This window comes from Phodopus roborovskii, unplaced genomic scaffold (assembly GCF_943737965.1).
Source record: "Phodopus roborovskii unplaced genomic scaffold, PHOROB, whole genome shotgun sequence".
NCBI classification, from domain to species: domain Eukaryota; kingdom Metazoa; phylum Chordata; class Mammalia; order Rodentia; family Cricetidae; genus Phodopus; species Phodopus roborovskii.
The window spans coordinates 15,626,206-15,647,738 of record NW_026125295.1 but is presented as its reverse complement, the minus strand read 5'-3'; the positions used below and the strand labels follow the sequence as shown (position 1 = coordinate 15,647,738).

Sequence of the window (21,533 nt, the reverse complement as noted above, 5' to 3'; positions counted from 1 at the left end):
TTCTCAGCAACCACATGGTGGTTCACAAACATCTCTAGCGGAATCTGATGCCCTCTTTTGGCATAAAGTCATACATAATAAATAAATCTTTATTTTAAAAAATTAAGATGATTAGCTGCTAAATGACTACTTACTAACAGCAGAAAAGGCCTCTGATAATGGAGACCAGTTCATTCGGAACCGGAAAGTTTCTCAGACTAAGTTCCGGTACTTAGAACCACTGGGCCTCAGCATATGCATCTACTTTTTGGAAAACTTTCCTCCACTCTACTAGGTCACTCCAGTCTCTCCTACCACATTCCGTCCAAAATGTACCTCCTCCTACGGCCCCTTTCTCAGCGTGTGGCTCCAGCCACCACATACTCCGTGCACCTGATGACCGGTAGGCTTCCTTCCACTTGTGAAGAAAGGCCTGAGAATCAAAACCATTGCCCCCCCGCAACACACACACACGCACACACACGCGCGCGCGTGGCCGCATACGCAGAGATCCCCTCACGTGTCACAAACTGGGTACCCTTGGATCAGCCCCCACTCTCAAACCTCCTCGGAACACACAGTCCGCCCCACGCTCAGGAGCGGATGCGCCCACAGGCCTCCTGGCTTGCGTCCTACCAGCGCCCGCCCACACACCGGTGCCTCGTGCACCCGTAGGCCCCTTCTGTGCCATCTAGGTGGTAGCTGCGCGGAACCCGGCCATCGGGACCCGGGTCCCCCGCTCCGCGCACGCGCCGCACTAGTGCCCGCCTCTGCCGGCCTCGCCCTCCGGGGGTGGGGCGTGCTGGGGGCGGGTCCTGCGGCACCGCCCGGGAAGCTGCACGAAGCTCGGCGCTGCCGCCACATCCTCCGGAGCTCTGGGTTCAGGCGAGCCGAGTCGAGCTGGGCCAGGACCAAGCGGAGCGCTCAAACGGCACGAGCGAGCCGAACGCTGAGCCATGGCGCACCAGACCGGCATCCATGGTGAGGGCGGATGGAGGGCGGAGAGGGGGCCCTAGGGCTCTGCCAAGCCTGAGCTGCGCGCTTGGTCCCTTCATCCTCCTCTTCCTCGTACCCTCTAGGGAAGCTTCCTGTTCTGTGCAGCCGCGAGTCCCTAGCATGGACACTTCTTGGGGGAATACAGACTACTGTACATAGCCGGGAATAGGTGCACATGGATGCACACAGCAGGGTGGAAGTATCTTGTGTACTCATCTGGGGGCGGATGTGCCTGTGTGTACCCGTCTGGGTAATTTTGTTCTTTTCTGGAGGTGGGGGTGTACCCGGATGTGCACATCTGGAAAAGTGTACACGCATGTCCTCTGTATACAGTCCTGTGTGTGCACGTCTGGATGCGACTTGGTTATGCCTATCCAGGCTCCTTCATGTGCATGCACTAGTGGCTGGTCTTGGACACTGTAGGTGGCATGGACCATCTCAGACATCAGTGTTTCCTGGCAGCATGCACACATCTATGGGTGTCTGCATGTGTGCACAGTTCAGGCACATCTCAGTGTGTGTGTGTGTGTGTGTGTGTGTGTGTCACCATGGATGCTTGCACGGGTGTCTTATGACTGACATGGGCTTGTATATATGTGTGGAGAGGGTATCCTGACCTTTACTCCTTCCAGGATCCCCCATAATTTTGCACTAGCCTGGACCAAAGCTGGCATAGCTCCTTCTTAAATAGAATGGGGAGAGTTGCACATCTGACCTTGGCCTCTGACTTCTGTTTTCCACTGTGACCTCTTTCTTGCTCCAGCCAGGCCGGCAAAAGTCCCAACTTAAGCTGGAAGCAGGGAAGAGGGTCAGGATTCAGGCTTTCTAGGAGAGCTCCTGACTCCACCCTCATCTACAGGAAGCTTCTACAGCCCAGTAGGTCACACCCACAGGTCCTCTCCAGGGTCTCAGTTTCCTCCTTAGACTGAGATGGAAGCAGTAGCTGGGAGCCAGGTGTTTTAGCCCTACCTGGTCTCACTGTCCCCATCCATTACTGCCTTGGAAGGGCTGCTTCCCTGGCCAGTAGGGAAGGCCAGGCTCTTGCCTAGACAGCTTGTTGGTTTGGCCACCAGCCACTCTTGTCACCACATCGTGATCTCCTGCCCAGGGCTACCACCATCGACCTGCCTGACCGCCTGAATCCCTGCTTGTGGTTGTGGCTAATAGGTGATGGGATAGCCCTCAGAGTCTAACCCCCGGCCCCACCCCATCCCCATCCTGCTTGTCATGAGCATGTAGGGACCTAGATCTGGCCTGGCTTACCACAGGTGGGCCATCCTCTCCTGAAGATGAAAAGCCAGGTTTCCTGAGTCAGCCTCAAAGTGGGGAACTGTCGGGGGAAGTTGTTGCCTGGCCTGCCCCTTCCTTCCTCTTTGTCTGGTCTGAGCTGCTGCCTCCAACTGAGAGGAGCTGCTAGGAAGTTAGCACCCACACACACTGCTGGCAGAGCCTGTTGGTGGGCTCGGCCCTAATCCCTCATCCCCCATGCAGTGAGACAGGCCTGCCTAGGGGACCTTCCCCCTGTCCTGCCTATGAGGGTACACACCTTCCTGTTTGGGACCTTCTGGAGATAGCAAGAAAGACCACTCTGGAGGATCAGGTGCCAGCCTTGGCCTGGCCATAGGAGTAGGGCCTGCTGACCTCAGAATGGGGCCCCGAGGAGGAATGTAACCTGAAGCCTGCTGAAGTTGGAGGTGGGCAAGGTGGGGGCCGGGAGGCATGAATCTTTGATGACAGAGGCTCAGGTGTCCCAGGTCTGGCCTCTAGATTATTGATGGTGACTGGCGAGGCATTGGGGTGGTGTAGGAAGGGATGTCACTTTCCCGGCTGGCTTTTTAGTTTGCTCTGGTAACAGTAGAAGGGGCTTGTCAGCCTCCCTCTGGGGAGCTTCTTGGCCTCTCTTTCAAGGTCTAGGCAGGCAGGAAGGAAGACAGGAACACACACACACACACACACAGCCACCATTAGATCAAAAAATATATATATATTAGCAGAAGTCCTGCTCCTTGGCACCTTCTCCCATGGACTCCTTACCACAAACCTTTGAGTTTGAGGGAATTGGCTCTGTTTGTAGATGAAGTTGAGGTTCAGAGAGGTCAGGGGTCACACAGCAAAGACGGAGCTGGGGCTCTGAAGATCAGGCCTAAAGCTTCAAGCATTTGCTGAAAGTTATTAGTTGAGCATGACACTGGGGCTGTGTCCCCTTGTGTACAGTACCAAGCCATGCTTCTCTGTCCCCAGAGCTAGACCCCCAGTCACACAGTGACCTTCAGGGCTAGTATACAACCTGAGGTGCCGGGGTAAGGTCACTCTGCAGGGAAAGGGGGAGCCCTGAGGACATGACTGGGTTTGTTTACCTAAAGCCCCTCCACCCTGCCCCTAAGCTGCCCATCAGCTGCCCAAGCCAAGGCCTATAATTATTCAGTGACCTCAACTCTCCAGCTGTGTTCCTGGCCCCTGGCAGCCCCAAGGTCACACTCACTCACTCCGAGACCCAAACAGGTCCCTTACACACTTGGCCTGTGTTTTCCCTCTCTACTACAGTAGCGGAGCTGAGATGACTCAGGTCCTCTATCCCTGACCATGGTCCTCACCTTGGCACCGTGTCCTTGTTCATTAATGACTTCCAGCTCTGCTGCCTAACTTCCAAGATGGAATCTCCTTTCTAGGTACCACTCCTCCAGGGAGCCTTCCTACTGCCTAGGAGCTGGGGCTTTATTGCCCCTTGATAGGGTTGTGTTGGGGCTGGAGGCCCCTCTTTTGGTACAAACTGGCTGGGGGCTTGGACTGCAAGTGCACCCATGTGTCATACACACCTATATTGATGTATTTTGTCTATTTTTGTCTATCACCCGGTATAGACATGCTGTAGCTGTGTCTGTTGCCTGTGTGTGTTGGCAATCTGGGAGTGTGTGTGCGTGTTTGAATCTCTAAATGAGTGTGTCCACTTACATTGACCAATGTCAGGGGACAAGTGGGTGCCCTTCATTCTGGCCAGCTTGACTTGGCTTAGACCCTGTTCCATCTTCAAGTGGACTGTCTCATTCCTGCCTGCCCTTCCTGTCATCAGAGCTATCCCAGCCAGCAGGCCATCTGCCTGCCACTCCTGCTAGCTAAATTTGGGTGCTTATGTTCAGTGGCCATCTCAGGTTCCCAGTCACATGGAGGGAAACCATATTTAACCCACTTCCCAGCCTAGCCATCAGACCCCACGGGACACCAGCAGACCCAAACTCATCCCTATCCATTGTGCCTGTTCACCAACAACTATGTTTCTCGTGCTTGTAGCCACTGAAGAGCTAAAGGAATTCTTTGCCAAGGCCCGGGCTGGCTCCATCCGACTCATCAAAGTCATCATCGAGGACGGTGAGTGTCTCCACAGGCTGGAGTAGGGATGGAAGCTGAATCCATTTGTTTCCGGGGATAGAAATGATGGGTGAGCTGGGTGGTGGTGGTGCATGCCTTTAATTCCAGCACTAGGGTGACAGAGGCAGGTGAATCTCTGTGAGTTTGAGACCAGCCTGGTCTACAGGGCTAGTTTCAGGACAGGCTCCAAAGCAATACAAGGAAACCCTGTTTTGAACAACCACAAAAAAAAAAAAAAAAAAAAAAAAAAAAGAAAAGAAAAAGAAAGAAGGAAGAAAGAAAGAAAGAAAGATGACTGTTAGCTTCCAGCCCCCTTTAGATCTCAGTTTCTCCATCTGAGACTGGGATAAGGCCACTCACAGAGGAGCCTCATGGGAGTCCTACAGGTGGGGGTAATGGTCACTCTGTTGTGCAGAGCTCTGTATTGTGGTCGTGTCAGGCCTCAGTACCTAACGGCCGTGGCCGTTAGGTGTGGCTGTTGAAATGGGCCTTGTCAGAGTACTGGACTATGTAGGTGTCAGGGGCCCAGTGAGCCCGGCTGTATGTTGTGTGCGCATCCATGCCTGTGTGTATGTGCATGTTTGTGCATGCATGCCTGTGTGTGTGGTCAGCAGGCTGGACCTGGCTTGGCTGCTGGCTGTAGGAGGACTAAGATGCCAAGGACCTTCCCCAGAATGGGAAGAAAGAACTCACTTAGGTCTTACTCATTCTGAAAACAGGATAGAGTAACTCTGTACTTGAGAGATCCTTGAGCAGACCCAGGCTGCTTAGCAGGCAGTCAGGGCTGTGAGGGTGTGGGGCTTGAGCCTGAGCTTGATGTGAAAGTATGAGGATGGCACAGGGCCCATCTGTGTCTTTCCCTTGAGTGCCAAACGACTTCTCTGCAGGGAAGGTCCAGATTCTGGGTGTGGGTGTGGACCAGACCCTCCAAGGGCCCTTCTGGCCTTCTCTGTTGTCATACTGTCGTGAGCCCTTTGTCCATGGGCACCCTGAATGCCCTACTCACCTTAGCAGGGCTTACCAGACCCAGAATTCATCTCAGGCTGTAGGGCCACAGCTAGGCTGGACTTTGTCCAGATGCCCTCAGAGACTGGGTAGGGGTCATGGTAAGTAGTTGAGGCCTCCTTGGGGCTTCCCACCCTTAAAGAGACAGTTGATTTCGTTGACCCCCACTTCAGCCCTGTCCCTTAACTTCCCAGGTAAGATGTCACTATGGTGGTTCCCATAAGCATAAGGACCCTGTAGGTAGAGTCTTATCCTAATTCTGCCTTCCAAGTGTTGGGTACCTGGGAGTGAGTGTCTGGCGTAGGGGCTTACATTCTAGTTGAGTATGGTTGGAGCACCTGACTTTTCTACAGACACTAAATTATTGTTGGGTTTTTTTTTTTTTTTTTTTTTTTTTTGGTTTGGATTTTTGTTTGTTTGGTTTTTTGGTTTTCCAAAACAGGCTTTCTCTGTGTTGCCTTGGCTGTCCTGGAACTCTCTCTGTAGACCAGTCTGGCCTTGAACTCACAGAGATCTGCCTGCCTCTGCCCTCTGGGTGCTGGAATTAAAAGTGTGTGCCACCACTCTGGTTTGTTTTTTTGTGTTTTTTTTTTAAACAAAACAACAACAAAAGCCTGTCTGTGTCTGTGTGTATGCAGTACTCATGGAAGCCTGAAGAGGGCATCTGATCTGCTGGGGCTGGAGTCACAGCAGCTTTGAGCTGCCTTGTGGGTGTGGGAATCAAAGCCGGTCCTCTGGAAGAGCAGCCAGTGCTTTCAGCTGAGCCATCTCTCTAGCCCCAAATTACATGTCTTCTGCCAAATTCCTGGTGTAACCTGGCATGATGGCATATGCCTGTAACCTCAGCACTTGAGAGGGCTGAGACTGGAGGAACTGAGTTTGAAACCAGCCTGGACTATATATATTAACTTGTCTCCACATATATAAATGAAGCCTTGGGAGGAAGAGAATCAGGAGTTCAGGGTCATGTTTGGCTATAAGTGAGTTGGAAGCCAGCCTACGTGAATCCTGATCTAAAGACACCACAAACAAATACATAATTCTGGTTTATTTTTAAATTTACATTGTGTGTGTGTGTGTACGTGTGTGTGCATGTGCACTGTGTGTGTGTTTATCGGAGTACAACTTTGACCATATGGATCCCAGAGATTGAACTCAGGTCATCGAGCTCGAGCTTGGTGAGAAGTACCTTTACCCTCTGAGTTATCTCACCTGTCCAAACATTCTGGCTTAGAAATGTGAACAAGTGTCTGGAGAGATGGTTCAGCAGTTATGAGCACTCATTGCCCTTGCTAAAGACTTGAGATTCGGTTCCTAGTATCAACATAGTCGTACACAGCCATCTGTAACTTCAGTTCCAGGGGATCAAACACCTTCTTCTGACCTCTGTGGATACCAGGCACACACATGATACATATACATAAATCTAGGCCAAACACTCATAAAATACGTAAATAAAAACTTAAAAAATAAGAACAAAGTAAATAATACTGACTGTGTTTGGTCCCCTTCCCCAACCTTACCAGCCTATAGCTGCTAACTTCTTCCTTCCTTCCTCCCTCCCTTCCTTCCTACCTTCCTCCCTCCCCTTATTTTTCTCTAAGATAGGGTTTCTCTATGTTGCTCTGACTGTCCTGGAACTCACTATGCAGTCCAGGCTGGCCTCAGACTCACAGAGATCTGCCTGCCTCTACCTTCCAAGTGCTGAGATTAAAGGCATGTGCCACCACCACCCGGCTTTAGCTGCTAACTTTCAACCCTGATTCCCATTTGAGCCCTGGGTGGGCAGACAAGGAGGCCAGGGCCTGTAGAGATAGTTAGACTGATGGCCTTGTGTGTTGGATTCTTAGGCAGCTGGACTCTTGACCCTATCCAAAACACCTGATAGCATCTGGTGAAGTGTGAGCATGGCCAGCTAGGATCACCCATGGCCCTTCGTCCTCTGGGTTGGCCTGTGTGACCAAGTACATGGTGTCCACATGAGGTCTCAGCCTGAATCTGTGGTTGGATAACCTAATTGGCCAGAGAGGTGGTAGGTACATCAGATCCAGGCTGGCGAGCAAGATGTTGGGTAAAAGTATTTGTGGCACAAGTTCAACCTGAGTTCAGTCCCTGGAACTTGCAATGGGCTGAAAGTAGTCTTCTGACTTCTGCATGCACAATGTGTATACACGTACCCATATTTTCTCTCTCTCCCCCTTCTCTCTCTCTCACACACACACTAATAATAGTAATAATAAATAAAAGGACTAAATCGGTTGTTAGCTACACTTGGTGACACACTCCTGTAGTCCCAACACTTGGAAAGCTGAGGACGGAGGATTAGAAGTTTGAGGCTAGCCTGGGCTATATAGCAAGACTCTGTATCAAAAAGAACCGCAAGCAGAAGCCGGGCATAATGATGCACATATGTAATCATATGCCTTCAAGAGGGTGAAAACCGTAAGTTCAGGGTCAAATGGGGCTATGTAGTGAAACCCTGTCTTAAAAAAAAAAAAAAAATAGTTGGCTGCTATTGGGAGAGGGCAGGAGCTAGGGGTGGCAGCCTGTCCCCTAGCACATTGTCCTGAGAGATATCAGAGGGGTATGTCAGAGCCAGGAGCTGAGGGAGTTGGGAATGCACTGAGCAGCACCGTGTAGGAGTGCCTGGAGGGGACTGCACTGTTGCTGGCAGTGGCCACACAGCTATGTTCCCTTGTGTGTTTATGTGTGCACAAACACATGAGTGTACGTGAATGTCAGCGTTTGCAGGTACGGAGTGGGTGCAGAGGAAGCCACCTGCAGCTAGCACACATGAGCTCGTTCCTTCACTCATTTGTCGCTCAGAATTCAGCTCCACGCTTTGGAGATCTGAGGGTTCGTGAGGAAGTGCGGTCTTTGATGGAAAAGAAAGGTCTGAGATAGCTCAGAAAGCTACATCCAGAGGACGGGGGTCCACAGGCAGAGAGGGAGGTGGGATGTACCACTTCGGCTCACCCGGCCTCTGCCCCCAGAGCAGCTCGTGCTGGGTGCCTCGCAGGAGCCAGTGGGACGCTGGGACCAGGACTACGACCGCGCTGTGCTGCCGCTGCTAGATGCCCAGGAGCCCTGCTACCTCCTCTTCCGCCTTGACTCGCAGAATGCTCAGGGTTTTGAGTGGCTCTTCCTGGCCTGGTCGCCTGATAATTCCCCTGTGAGTTCTAGGCACCGCTGCCCATCTCCCTGCTTGGGGCCAGTGGGAAGTGGAGAGAACAGATGAGAGACTGGCCTGCTGAGGCTAAGGGAAGGAATGTTAGAGTCTGCCCCAAACCCTGTCTGTGCAACCAACCTGACTGAGGGCTGTTTGAGCTGGGTGGAGGCAACCCCTGCTGCTGAAAGCTGCCTAATACAGCTTCGCTGCGCCCCCTGCTGGTCATGTGGGACCAGTGCGATGACCTGATTCCATGCCCTGCCTCCCTCTTCTGGGGTTCCAGTTGGCTCCTGGAGCAGGAGCTTGGCCCATGGGGGCCTCACAGTTTTCCCCCTCTCAGGTGCGGCTGAAGATGTTGTATGCAGCCACGCGAGCCACAGTGAAGAAGGAATTTGGAGGCGGCCACATCAAGGATGAGCTCTTTGGGACAGTAAAGGTTAGTTGCCCAAGCCAGAATGCATGATGGGGACCAGAGAGCGAGAGGCCTTATGTGGCCGTCACAGAACAGCTCAGTACCAGGCTCGGGGACTGAAGCTGGTACAGTGTTTGTCTAGCATGTATGAAACCCTGGATTTGATCCTCAGCTCTTAGGAAGTAGAGACAAGAGGATCGGAAGTTCAAGGTCAGTCGTTGTTAGTTGTGTAGTGAGTGTGAGGCTAACTTGGGTTCTACATAAGATGCTGTCTCAAATAAGAGAAATGGAAGGATGGGGAGTCCAGGAGCTGCAAGCAGAGCTGCGCAGTGGCAGGTTCTGTCTGCCCGCCTGCCTGCCTGCCCGCCTTGGGTCTCCATTTAGACCTCAGAGTCTGCCCCACAGGACGACCTCTCCTTGGCTGGGTACCAGAAACATCTGTCATCCTGTGCCGCACCTGCCCCACTGACTTCGGCCGAGAGAGAACTCCAGCAGATCCGAATCAATGAGGTAGGTGTGTGGGCCGGTGTGTGCTAGAAGCCGCTAAACTTGGTAGGTTGCAACTTGGTGTGGGTAGGTAAGGCTTTGCTTCATGGTTGCCTCACCCCCAGGTGAAGACTGAGATCAGCGTAGAAAGCAAGCACCAGACCCTGCAGGGTTTGGCCTTCCCCCTGCAGCCTGAGGCCCAGCGGGCACTCCAGCAACTCAAGCAGAAGGCGGTCAACTATATCCAGCTGGTGGGTACACAGTGGTATAACATGCCTGCTAAACACAGGCCAGGCACCATGGGCTCCTCCTTTTCCTGGTTATGTGTTTGCAAACAGGCACAGAGCCAGAGCCCCAGCTCCTGAGCTGTACTGCTAATCCATGTTGCCCTTAGACCCAGGGGGCAGCGTGGTTGGTAGAGTGCTTGTCTGGCATCCCACCAGGACTTGGTCCTCAATAGCAGCACACAGAACTGGGGGTGGTGGCACACACTTGTAATCTCAGCCCTCAGGAGGCAGAGGCCGGAGCGTTAGACAGAGCTCAAGGTTAGCTTTGGCGACACAGTGAGTTGGAGGTCAACCTAATGTACATGAGACCCTGGTTCAATGCTTTCTCTTACTTAAAAAAAAATTTTATATATATATATATATATATATATATATATATATATATATATATATATATTCTCTCTCTCTCTCTCTCTCTCTCTCTCTCTCTCTCTATTCTTTTCCTTCTCTCCCTGTCCCCAAGTCCTGACCACAACTGGCAGCCTGTGTACACATGGCCCTATACACCCATGGGTTTACACTGGCCCTCAGGTCTGACCCTTGTTCTATCCTAGAGTTCCTCTATAGCTCCCTTGACTACCTCTTTCCCAGGCAGAGTCCTTCTAACCTCCTCTGCCCAATCAGAATGGCTCTCCCTTACAAACACTTTCCTAGGGCCTTGCCCCTGAGGATAGAGCCATTGTGATCCCTGCAGACGGGGATCTCGGTGAGAGCTTCATCCTTAGCTGAACCTTCAAAGGGCAGAGTCGGGGCCAGGCCTGGAAGGTCTATTTAGAATAGTCCCTGCAGCCTGTGGTCCAGCCTTGGGAAGGGAGAAGGACCCCCAAAGCCTCCTGCCTGCCTGCTAGTCCTGCTTCCTGATGGGTACAGTGGTACCCTCACACCTCCACCTTTCCTCCTCAGAAGCTGGACCTGGAACGGGAGACCATCGAGCTGGTACACACGGAACCCACAAGTGTGGTCCAGCTGCCCTCGCGGGTTCCCCGAGATGCTGCGCGTTACCACTTCTTCCTGTATAAGCACACCCATGAGGGTGACACCCTTGAATCTGTGGGTGAGTAGCTATGACAGGGACCTGAATTCTGTGACGGTCAGGAGCAGCAATGACAAGCCACTGCTTGGGTCTGCTAAGGGGGTAGAGGTGTGTAGGTGCCCCAGCCAGCATGGGCTCACCTCCTCGTCCTCTACAGTGTTCATCTACTCCATGCCGGGTTACAAGTGCAGCATTAAAGAGCGCATGCTCTACTCCAGCTGCAAGAGCCGCCTCCTCGACTCCGTAGAGCAAGACTTCCAGCTGGAGATAGCTAAGAAGGTATAGGCTGTCCCCAGGGCCCTTCACCCCACTCTCCACGTGGGACACCGGAGTCCTAAGTCCATGTGGGGTTCATTGCTACAATATTGTGTGGGTGGGGAGCCAAGATCTGGGACAACCTAAGACACACGCAAGCCCAAGCCATGACCGCCTTGACACCTCCTTTCCCTAGGTCTTGGGGGCCTGGGAGAAGGTGACTTAGACCAGCAGGGTAACAGCCTACTTTATATATTCTGTGGTGACCTAAGAGAAGATAGGTATCAGGGGTGACCCTAGGAGTGAGACATGCCAAGAGTGGCGTATGTTGGGTCCTCAGCACAGTGATGGCTTCGGTCTTGATCCGTGCAGATTGAGATTGGCGATGGGACAGAACTGACAGCCGAGTTCCTCTACGATGAGGTGCATCCCAAGCAGCATGCCTTCAAGCAGGCATTCGCCAAGCCCAAAGGCCCCGGGGGCAAGCGGGGCCATAAGCGCCTCATCCGGGGTCCCGGCGAGAATGGAGACGACAGCTAGGTGTCTGAGCTGCAGGGTTGCCACCCCACCAGTCCTGCTCCTCCTTCCTCCCCAGCCTGGGCTCTAAGGAATCGCATCCTGTGGGACAGGAGAGCAGGTGGATGAACACATTTGCTACTTTCCAGGGCCTTTGGACCAGTACTTCGTGACCCTGCTCTGTGCCGGTCCTTCCTCTCATCTGTGTGCACAGGGTGGCTGGGGAACCCTACCCGACTCTTTCAAGGGGTCTGAGTGGGGAGCCGGGCATGAACCTAGCCTCCAGAGCTGATGCTATGGTTCCCGCTCAGTCCAGAATTCTTTAGCCACAGAGGGTAGGGACGGTTGGCGGGGGCCAGATGTCACAGGAAGGGATGGTTGAACGCTGTATTTTCTAAAGAATAAAATATTTTTAAATCAATACTTAGCCTGATCCTGTGAGCTGGATGCCTCTCACTATTCAGAAGGGGCTTGCTGACCTGGCCTTAGCTGTATGGGAGATGCTTTGAACCCTACCTGTGAGGCCCTCACACTTTCATGGGGTTATGGCGATCTGGGTGTCTCTGTTTCCTGTGGGTGCTGTGATGAGTTACCATAAACTCAGTGGCTTAAAAAAAGAGGTAGCTTGAGCCCGACATAGCAACATCCTGTAAGAAAAGAAAAAAAGAAAAGAAGCCCTTGCCCATCTGTTCATACAGATCTGGAAACCAGACGAGCCTAAGGCCATGGTGCAGACAGCTGGCTTTTGGCAGGGTTAGCCGTGTCCTCAGCTCTGAACTTGAACCCCATTCGGCTGCTCTGTGCGTCCGTCTGTAGTCAGATCTCTCCAACTTTACCTTTTCTTGTTAATACTTTAGTGTTTTGTTTTGAGACAGGGTCTTCCTGCCTCGGCCTCCCTAATGCTGGCATTCCCTGTGTGCATCAGCATCCCTGGCTTTGTCTCTGTTTTACTCTTTCGTCGGGTGGATTTTTGAGACAGAACCTCATGTAGCCCAGGCTGGCCTCAAGTTGGCTATATAGCTGAGGATGATCTTGAACCTCTGTAGGCAGGCATCAGTGTGCCTGGTGTATGGGGTGTCGGATCAAATCCAAGACCATGTGAACGCTGCTAAGCAAGTGGTGTGCCGGCCGAGCCACAGCCACAGTCGCTGGTTCTGCTTTGTGATGAACACTCCCCCCTTGGCTTCCTGTCCCCACTTACCCTGACAGTAATGTAGGATTGGGGGAATTAGGAGATGGATCCCTTCGAAAGCACTGTTTGTTTTTTTGAGACAGAATCTTAACTATGTAGCCCTGGCTGGCCTGGAGCTTTGCTATGTAAACCAGACTGGCCTCAAAAATCACAGAGACCCACCTGCCTCTTGCCTCCTGAGTGCTGGGAGTGCGTGTACCTGGCTCCAACGAGGACAATGTTGATCCCACCGCCCTGGATGAGGGCTCTCTGACTGGGTTTTCATGGCACTGAGACCATAATGGGTATCCCAAAGACCTGTGTCATGGATTCTCCAGTCCTATGTGTCCTTGACCTGCTTTGCTAGTCCCAAGGATGCAGGGTGGTGAGTGGAAGTGAACAACTTACTCTGAGGCCCCTTGGCCTCTGGGAAAATGCCCAAGTTAGATACTTGGCAGATGCCAGGGGTCAGTCTGTGCCTCTGCAGAGTGGGTAGATACCTCCTGTCCCAGGAGAAGAGGATGCTAAGTGGACACTGTCTTTTCTCCTGGCTCAGGGCATTGTCCCATTGTGGGGGCCCTTTTCAACCCCCATTAAAGTCCCTAGGATTATGGACAGAAAAGCTGGGACCCTGGCAGAGACTCAGCCCCAAATACTGGCTCTCAGGGAGGCAAGAAGAAAACTCCATGGCTCCCAAGCTGCCAGGCCAGCTGGATCACTTGCACTTTGGGTCCTGCCTGCTGTGAGACCCACCCTGATGAGGGTGTGGGGGGGAGCCAGGAGACTGAAGTAGAACCCTATCCCTTTCAGGAGAATGACCATTCTTTCATGCTCTCGTCCATTCATTCATTTATTCAAACTTTACTCAAAGATACCCCCACTGCCAAAGCTGAGCGCCGTGGGCAGGGTATAGTTTCAGCAGATATTGAGCAGTGCCACAGATACAGATGGAAGTTCTTGTCCTCCAGAAGTCAACACACAGGAGCTGGGAATTTAGCTCAGTGGCAGAGTGCTTGCCTAGCAAGGGCAAGGCCCTAAATTCGGTCCTTAGCTTGGGGCGGGGTGGGAGTCAACATTCCAGCAGGAGTCATTATCCAGCAAAGCAGGAAGGGTGGGTAGCGTGGTGTAGTAGCGTTTCAAAACTGGCTCATCAGTTATAAGCACTGGCTGCTCTTACAGAGGACTGGGGTTCAATTCCCAGCACCCACATGGCAGCTTACAACTGTCTGTAACTCCAGTTCCAGGGGATTGGACACTATATTCTGGCCTTAGAAGGTATTGTCTGCACTTGGCCCACAGTTATGCAGACAAAAAAAAAATACAATAAAATAAATAAATACAACAAATCATAACAGTGGCAAAACTATAGTTATGAAGTAGCAATGAAATAGAAAAAACACTGAAAACACATGCAAAGAGGAAATCAGCAGGCCACAATGCTCAGGAGAGCAAGGCCTGGGCTGATAGCTTTACTTACTTTTGTCTGTATTTCTTTTGAGTCAGGGTCTCACTATGTATGCCTTGAGCTCTCGTTCTCCTGCTAGAAGAATCGGTGTGTAGCTGAGCTGAGAGGTCCAGGAGAAGGTCAGGGAAGGTCCCGTGGGAAAGTAGGATGATATGAGCAGTGTGTAAAGGCCGAAGGCAAACTGGACCATGTGGGGAATCTGGGAAAAAAGAGTGTCCAGGCAGGGCGCTGATGCTGGTGGCACACATCTTTAATCCCAGCACTTGAGAGTCAGAGGAGGGCACAACTCAGTGAGTAGGAGGCCAGCCTGGTCTACAGATCTACAGAGCCAGTTCCAGGACAGCCAGGACTGTTACACAGAGAAACCCTGTCTCAAAAAAAAAAAAAAGTGTTCAGGCAGAGGGAAGTGTATGTTGAAAGTCCCCGAAGCTAGAAAATGCACAGCTATGTACAAACAATGAGAAGCCAGTGTGGCTGTCAGAAGATCGGGGGAAAATGAAGGACACAGAGCATAGGACCTTGGCTACTGTTTGAACAGTGACTAGGACTCCAGACAGCTATGGAGGGATCTGGGCAGAGAAGGGACCCAGAATGAAAGTTTTGGACACAGAGGCTGGAAAGATGGCTCATCAGTTAAGAGCATCCAGCAGTAACTTTTCCAGAAGACCTGGGTTCGATTCCCAGCACACAGCTGTGGATAGTACCAGTTGCAGAAGATCTGATATGCTCTTCTGACCTCCTCAGACACTAGGCATGCAAGTGGTGCACAGATAAACATGCAGACAACACATATACATGGATGCACATATATATGAATACATATATACAAGTATACACATATATATGCACTGTATTGTATATGCATATAGATATAAATGGGGAGAGATAGATATAAATGGGGAGAGAGAGAGAGAGAGAGATTTGAATAGGCCTTTCCAGGGGCTCAACCTGAATAGGCTGCAGGGGATGAGAGCAGGACCAGGGTGATGCTAGAGATGATGTCAGCTCATGCAGGCAGATAGATATGCAGGCTGCAAGCAGTGGGCAGCTTCTAAAGGGAAAGTATTAGGGATTAAGGTTTCTCCAGGGTTATTAGGGCTTGGGAATTGAAAAATCAGAGTTCCAGTCACTTGGGCCAAAGGAAAGAGTGAAGAGTTGTGTCGTTAGTGTTGTGTGGCCTTTTCCTCCCAGGGAGGTGGACCACTCATTCCATCCTTCAGTGAAGCGCCTTAAAATTCAGGATGTAAATGACTGAAAAGCTTCAGGAAGTCCTTGATAGATGCACTAGACCCTCCCTCCCCAAGCTTGTACTGGGAGGCACTCTGGGGCCGGGGGCTGCTCGAAAGAATCAGAAACCAGCTGAGCTGCCTGGAAAAAGCTCAGAATAACTGAGTTGCCTAGAAATTTCACTCTCCAACATTTTGAGGTGGGAGCAAGTTGTGCCATGAGCTCTGGGTTTCCAGCTTTTGTGGCATCCGTGACCTACGCTGGGGTGAGCTTCTGGCAGTGCAACTGTCTTTGAGTCATTTCTGCTCCTTTAAGTAGCCCCTCATCCATACTTCTGCCAGTAACTCCAATGAAACTCATTGGATAACCAACTTGGACTTCAGTGGTGTCCTCGGGTTTGGTCTGTCATTGGCTCCCTCCCTTGGGTGAGTACATATTTGTATGCGTCTCCCCAGGAACAGTGTCACACAACCGCAAGATCAGCCAGTTCTAGTTTACCAGCTACTGAAGTCTGGGGACTGGAGTCTGATGGAGCACTGAGTGGGAGACACTGTTCCCGGAAGAGATGTGAAGGCTGCTGCAGTGGAAAAGGCAGGTGTCGGCTCCAGCCTCTGGTTCACAGAGGCTCCATAGCATTCTGGGGATGGAGCAGGTGGGCGAGCCTGTCCTCTGAGAACCATGGGGCAAGCACTGGGGCTTGAGGGTGAGGTGACACCCTCCTCATGGGGGTCAGCGCTCTGCCAAACTCTGGTGCTACCTTAGATTCTGGTTTCTCATTGACCTTGGGCAGGACTCTGGGCTTTAGTCCTAACCACACCTCTCGGGGGACAGATGTGAAGCCCTTATGATTGACTGTGGGGCGAGGAAGAGAATGGAAAGAGGAAGGGGTGAAGAGGACTGGCTGCCTGCCATCTGACTATGCAAATGTCCTGTGACTCATTGTACCACCTGCCCTCCCCTGGTAGGGATAAAGTATCTATTAAGCTGTAGCGAAAGTGTCACTTCCCCATTTCTAGAAGGGACCCTGGTCGAGCATCGCTCTCTGCTGCCAAGCTCGTCAGACAGAGCCTCTGGAGGACCCTCTGTTTCCCAGCATGGTAGGACTCCAGTTCTTTGCTCCCAGGGGAGGGGTGTCATGGGAAGGGATGATGTTCGGGGCAACAGTGGAAAGGACAGTCCACTCAGTGCCCCTGGGATATTCGTGGACCCCTAAGGAAATTGGAGCAAAAGCTGAGCAGAGAGGGCTGAACCTGCTAGGTGGGTAGGGAGGCTGAAGTCCTGGACTGCGGTCAGTGGTGATGCCCGGTCTCCTCACCGCAGACCTCAGCCTTTTGATTCTCGGCAGGTTGAGGGTTCTCAATTCAGACTGGGGAAGAAGATGAAGGGTAAGAAGAGCTAGGAAGCAGCAATGAGGAGCCAGCCTCCACCTCAGGGGGTTCAGTCCTCCCTGCACTTTGGCCAAGCAGAGGCCAGGGGGCTAGAGGAGCAAGGCCTCAGGGAAGCTGGAGGAACAGAGCCCAGGCAGCCGCTCTGTTCAGCAGAAGAGAGCAAAGGCCTCAGGAGAGAGGAAGAGAAAGTGTGAGGGGCCCAGTGGGACTGTTCTGGAGTCTGTCCTCTGGCCCTGCTATGGGTTGTGTTCTGAGAGAAAGCTCCAAGTCTGAGATCTGGATTCCAGGCCAGTCCTGGTTCTGTGTCCCAGCCCTGACTCAGTGGCTGAGCCCAAAACCAAGTAGCTGTCCTGAGTGGACTGGAAGGAGGCTGGAGGGTGGGGCACTCGGAGAATACCTGGAAGCAAGCCCTAAGAAAGCCCCAGTGAGGAAGGGAGGGTAGGAGAGGGCAGGACAACACTAGATACTCACCCAGTCCTGGCTCTCACAGGTTCTCTGTGGCAGGACTCTGCACCCCTTGTCCCTCCTAATGCAAGCTGCCCTGCTGGCTGGGGCTCTGGCCCTGGGCACCCTGCCTGCCTTCCTGCCCTGTGAGCTGAAGTCTCGTGGCCTGGTAGACTGCAACTGGCTGTTCCTGAAATCCGTGCCTCACTTCTCTGCAGCAACACCCCGTTCCAACATCACCAGCCTTTCCTTGATCTCCAACCGCATCCACCACCTGCACAACGCCGACTTTGCCCACTTTCCCAACCTGCGGCAGCTGAACCTCAAATGGAACTGCCCGCCCACTGGCCTCAGCCCCATGCATTTCCCTTGCCACATGACCATCGAGCCCAACACCTTCCGGGCAGTGCGTACACTGGAAGAGCTGAACCTGAGCTACAATGGCATCACCACAGTACCCCCTCTGCCCAGCTCCCTAATGAACCTGAGCCTGAGCCACACCAACATCCTGGTACTAGATCCTGACAGCTTCACCGACCTGTACAACCTTCGCTTTCTCTTCATGGATGGGAATTGTTACTACAAGAACCCCTGCAGCGGGGCAGTGAATGTGACTCCAGGTGCACTCCTGGGCCTGAGTAACCTCACCCATTTGTCTCTCAAGTATAACAGCCTCACGAAGGTGCCCCGCCAACTGCCCCCCAGCCTGGAGTACCTACTGGTGTCCTATAACCACATTGTCAAGCTGGCACCGGAAGATCTAGCCAATCTGACGTCCCTGCGCGTACTTGATGTGGGTGGGAACTGTCGCCGCTGTGACCATGCCTTCAGCCCCTGTGTAGAATGCGGACAAGAGTCCCTCCAGCTGCACCCTGAGACCTTCCATCACTTGCGCCACCTTGAAGGCCTGGTGCTGAAGGACAATTCTCTCCACACACTGAACAACTCCTGGTTCCAAGGGCTAGTCAACCTCTCAGTACTGGACCTAAGTGAAAACTTTCTTTATGACTGTATTACCAAGACCCAGGCCTTTCAGAACCTGACAAGGCTGCGCAAGCTTGACCTGTCCTTCAATTACTGCAAGAAGGTATCATTTGCCAAGCGCCACCTGGCAAAATCCTTCGGGAGCCTGGTGTCACTGCAAGAGCTGAACCTGAACGGCATCTTCTTCCGCCTGCTCAACAAGGCCACACTCAAGTGGCTGGTCCATTTGCGCCACCTTCATACTCTGCACCTTCAAACGAACTTCATTAATGAGGCCCAGCTCAGCATCTTTGGTATCTTCCCAAACCTTCACTTTGTGGACCTGTCAGATAACCGCATCAGTGGGTCTTTGAAAATGTCAGCAACTACCCTCAAAGAGGCAGATGATGGGGAGCAAGAGAGTCTGAAGTCTGGGGTTCTTGCCCCAGCCCTGCTGAGCACCCCTGGTCCTAAGAACTTCATGGTCAGGTGCAGGAGCCTCAAATTTACTTTGGACCTGTCTCGGAACAACCTGGTGGCAGTCCAGCCACAGATGTTTTCCAACCTCTCTCATCTCCAGTGCTTAAGCCTGAGCCACAACTGCATTTCACAGGCTGTCAACGGCTCTCAGTTCCTGCCGCTGACCAATCTGCAGGTGCTGGACCTGTCCCATAACAAGCTGGACTTGTACCATGGGCACTCATTCACTGAACTCCCACAATTACAGGCCCTGGACCTAAGCTACAACAACCAGCCCTTCAGCATGCAGGGTATCGGCCACAACTTTAGTTTTGTGACCCGTCTGCCCATGCTGAACTACCTCAGCCTGGCACACAATAACATTCACAGCCGTGTGTCCTCACAACTTCACAGCACCTCATTGGAGATCCTGGACTTCAGTGGCAATGCTTTAGGCCTCATGTGGGATGTGGGGGACCTTTACCTTCAATTCTTCCGAGGTCTCAGACACCTGAAGCAGCTGGACCTGTCTCAGAACCGCCTGCATATCCTCCGGGCCCAGAACCTCGACAACCTTCCCAAAAGCCTAAGGAACCTGAATCTCCGTGACAATTACCTGTCTTTCTTTAACTGGAGCAGTCTGGCCTTCCTGCCCAAGCTGGAAGTCCTGGACCTGGCAGGAAACCAACTAAAGGCCCTGGCCAATGGTACCCTGCCTAATGGCACCCAGCTCCAGAAGCTGGATGTCAGCGGCAATAATATTGTTTCTGTGGTTCCAGCCTTCTTTGCTCTGGCCTTGAAGCTCAAAGAGGTCAACCTCAGCGACAACATCCTCAAGACAGTGGATCGCTCCTGGTTTGGGTCCATAGTGGTGAACTTGACAATGCTAGACGTGAGAAGTAACCCCCTGCACTGTGCCTGTGGGGCGGCCTTCGTGGACCTCCTGCTGGAGGTGCAGACCAAGGTGCCTGGCCTGCCTAATCAGGTAAGGTGTGGCAGTCCCCGCCAGTTGCAGGACCGAAGCATCTTCGCGCAGGACCTGCGGCTGTGCCTGGATGAGGTCCTCTCCTGGGATTGTTTTGGCCTTTCACTGTTGGCTGTGGCTGTGGGCATAGCAGTGCCATTACTACAGCATCTCTGCGGCTGGGACGTCTGGTACTGCTTCCACCTGTGCCTGGCATGGCTACCTTTGCTGGCCTGGGGCCGGCGCGGCGCCCAAGCCCTTCCCTACGATGCCTTCGTAGTGTTCGATAAGGCGCAGGGCGCGGTTGCCGACTGGGTGTATAACGAGCTGCGGGTGCGCCTAGAGGAGCGGCGCGGGCGCCGAGCCCTGCGCCTGTGCCTGGAGGACCGGGATTGGCTGCCCGGCCAGACGCTCTTCGAGAACCTCTGGGCCTCCATCTATGGCAGCCGCAAGACGCTGTTTGTGCTGGCCCACACGGACCGGGTCAGTGGCCTCCTACGCACCAGCTTCCTGCTGGCTCAACAGCGCCTGCTGGAGGACCGCAAGGACGTGGTGGTGTTGGTGATCCTGCGCCCGGATGCCCACCGCTCCCGCTACGTGCGCCTCCGCCAGCGCCTCTGCCGCCAGAGTGTGCTCTTCTGGCCCCAGCAGCCTAGCGGTCAGGGCAGCTTCTGGGCTCAGCTGAGCACAGCCCTGACTAGGGACAACCGCCACTTCTATAACCGGAACTTCTGCCGGGGACCGACAGCAGAATAGCTCAGAGCAATGGGAACAACTGCACCTTCACCGCCTGGCCACCTGGGTTGCTCTGCCTGCCTTGCTCTGTTCTGCTTTACTCCACGCGTATCTAGCAGGTGCTCAATATATGCTGTGTGATGTGGGTTGGAGGAGAGATGGGAACATTCTCCATATATCCACAAAGACGGAGAAGATAGGTTAAAAAAAAAAAAAAAAAAAAACCCACAGCAAAGGTTGCCTGTGAAGGGCAGTTTTCTTCCCAGGCATCTTTCAGTAGGATCTGAAGATAGTCATCAAATGTGGAGTGATCCTTCCCAGAGAACAGGACCGGGCCTGACTTTTTTTTAAGCTGTTGTCGGAATGCCCTGCACCTTACTGTCTGTCTTGTATTATTCAGGGGTATAGGCCTCTCTCCCCTACTGGCCTGTTTTGAGGGCAGAGAAGATACAGGCCTAGTTTCTCTCTGGCCCTCAGCAAAGTCTTGAGGACACTCCCAAGCAGGGCAGTGTTCATTAGTAAGTGCATAGGAAAAGAGGGATGTCTGCACCCTCTGGTGGCCGTGCCTAGGCTGGACCAAGGCCAGCCTTGACTAGAGTCCTGCCAGTGCCAGTAACAGCAAGGAGTTGAGTGAGAGAAGATGAAAAATGTGTTCATCCTGTGTGTGTGTGTGTGTGCGTGCACGCGTGCGTGCAGTACATGTATGTGTGAGGATGCACGTTATGTATGAGGGTCCGAGGACACATGTGCATGTAGGGGGGCCAGAGATCAACCTCACATGTCATTCTTCTGGTGCTATACATTTTGGTTTTTGAGACAGAGTCTCTCATTGACCCAGAGCTCGTCAATTAGTCTATATTAACAGGCCAGAGAGTCCCAACCATCCACCCTTTCCAGCTTCCCAGCCCAGGGATTATAAAGCCATGCACCACCCCTAGATTTTTCACATGGGTTTGGGGGTTCAAATTCATGTTGTGATGCTTGCATGGCCAGCATTTTACAGACAGAGCTATCTACCCAGCCCTGTGTCCTCCCTTTTGACATCATAACAAACACAGCCACCTACATAGTTCACATTTGAGATCTGTGTGATGACTTAAAAAACAAAACAAATCATGCCAAAAATAACAAAAGAAATTCAGTGGATAGTTTTGTGTCAGGCTACATTCACAGCTATCCTGGGGTACATCAGTACATGGATCACAGATTGAAC

At 52.5% G+C, this 21,533-nt stretch overlaps 1 protein-coding gene across 1 annotated transcript; it reads left to right on the top strand.

Moving 5' to 3' along the window:
- Nucleotides 1-761: 761 nt before the first annotated feature.
- On the top strand, nucleotides 762-20,494 carry Tlr9 (toll like receptor 9). Its single transcript, XM_051205606.1, has 9 exons — nucleotides 762-960; nucleotides 4,264-4,341; nucleotides 8,340-8,518; nucleotides 8,856-8,951; nucleotides 9,333-9,437; nucleotides 9,539-9,664; nucleotides 10,604-10,754; nucleotides 10,891-11,012; nucleotides 17,246-20,494. The coding sequence occupies exons 1-9, from the start codon at nucleotides 936-938 to the stop codon at nucleotides 20,339-20,341; spliced, it is 3,978 nt and encodes a 1,325-aa protein (XP_051061563.1). The 5' UTR covers nucleotides 762-935; the 3' UTR covers nucleotides 20,342-20,494.
- The last annotated feature ends 1,039 nt before the right edge of the window (nucleotides 20,495-21,533 follow it).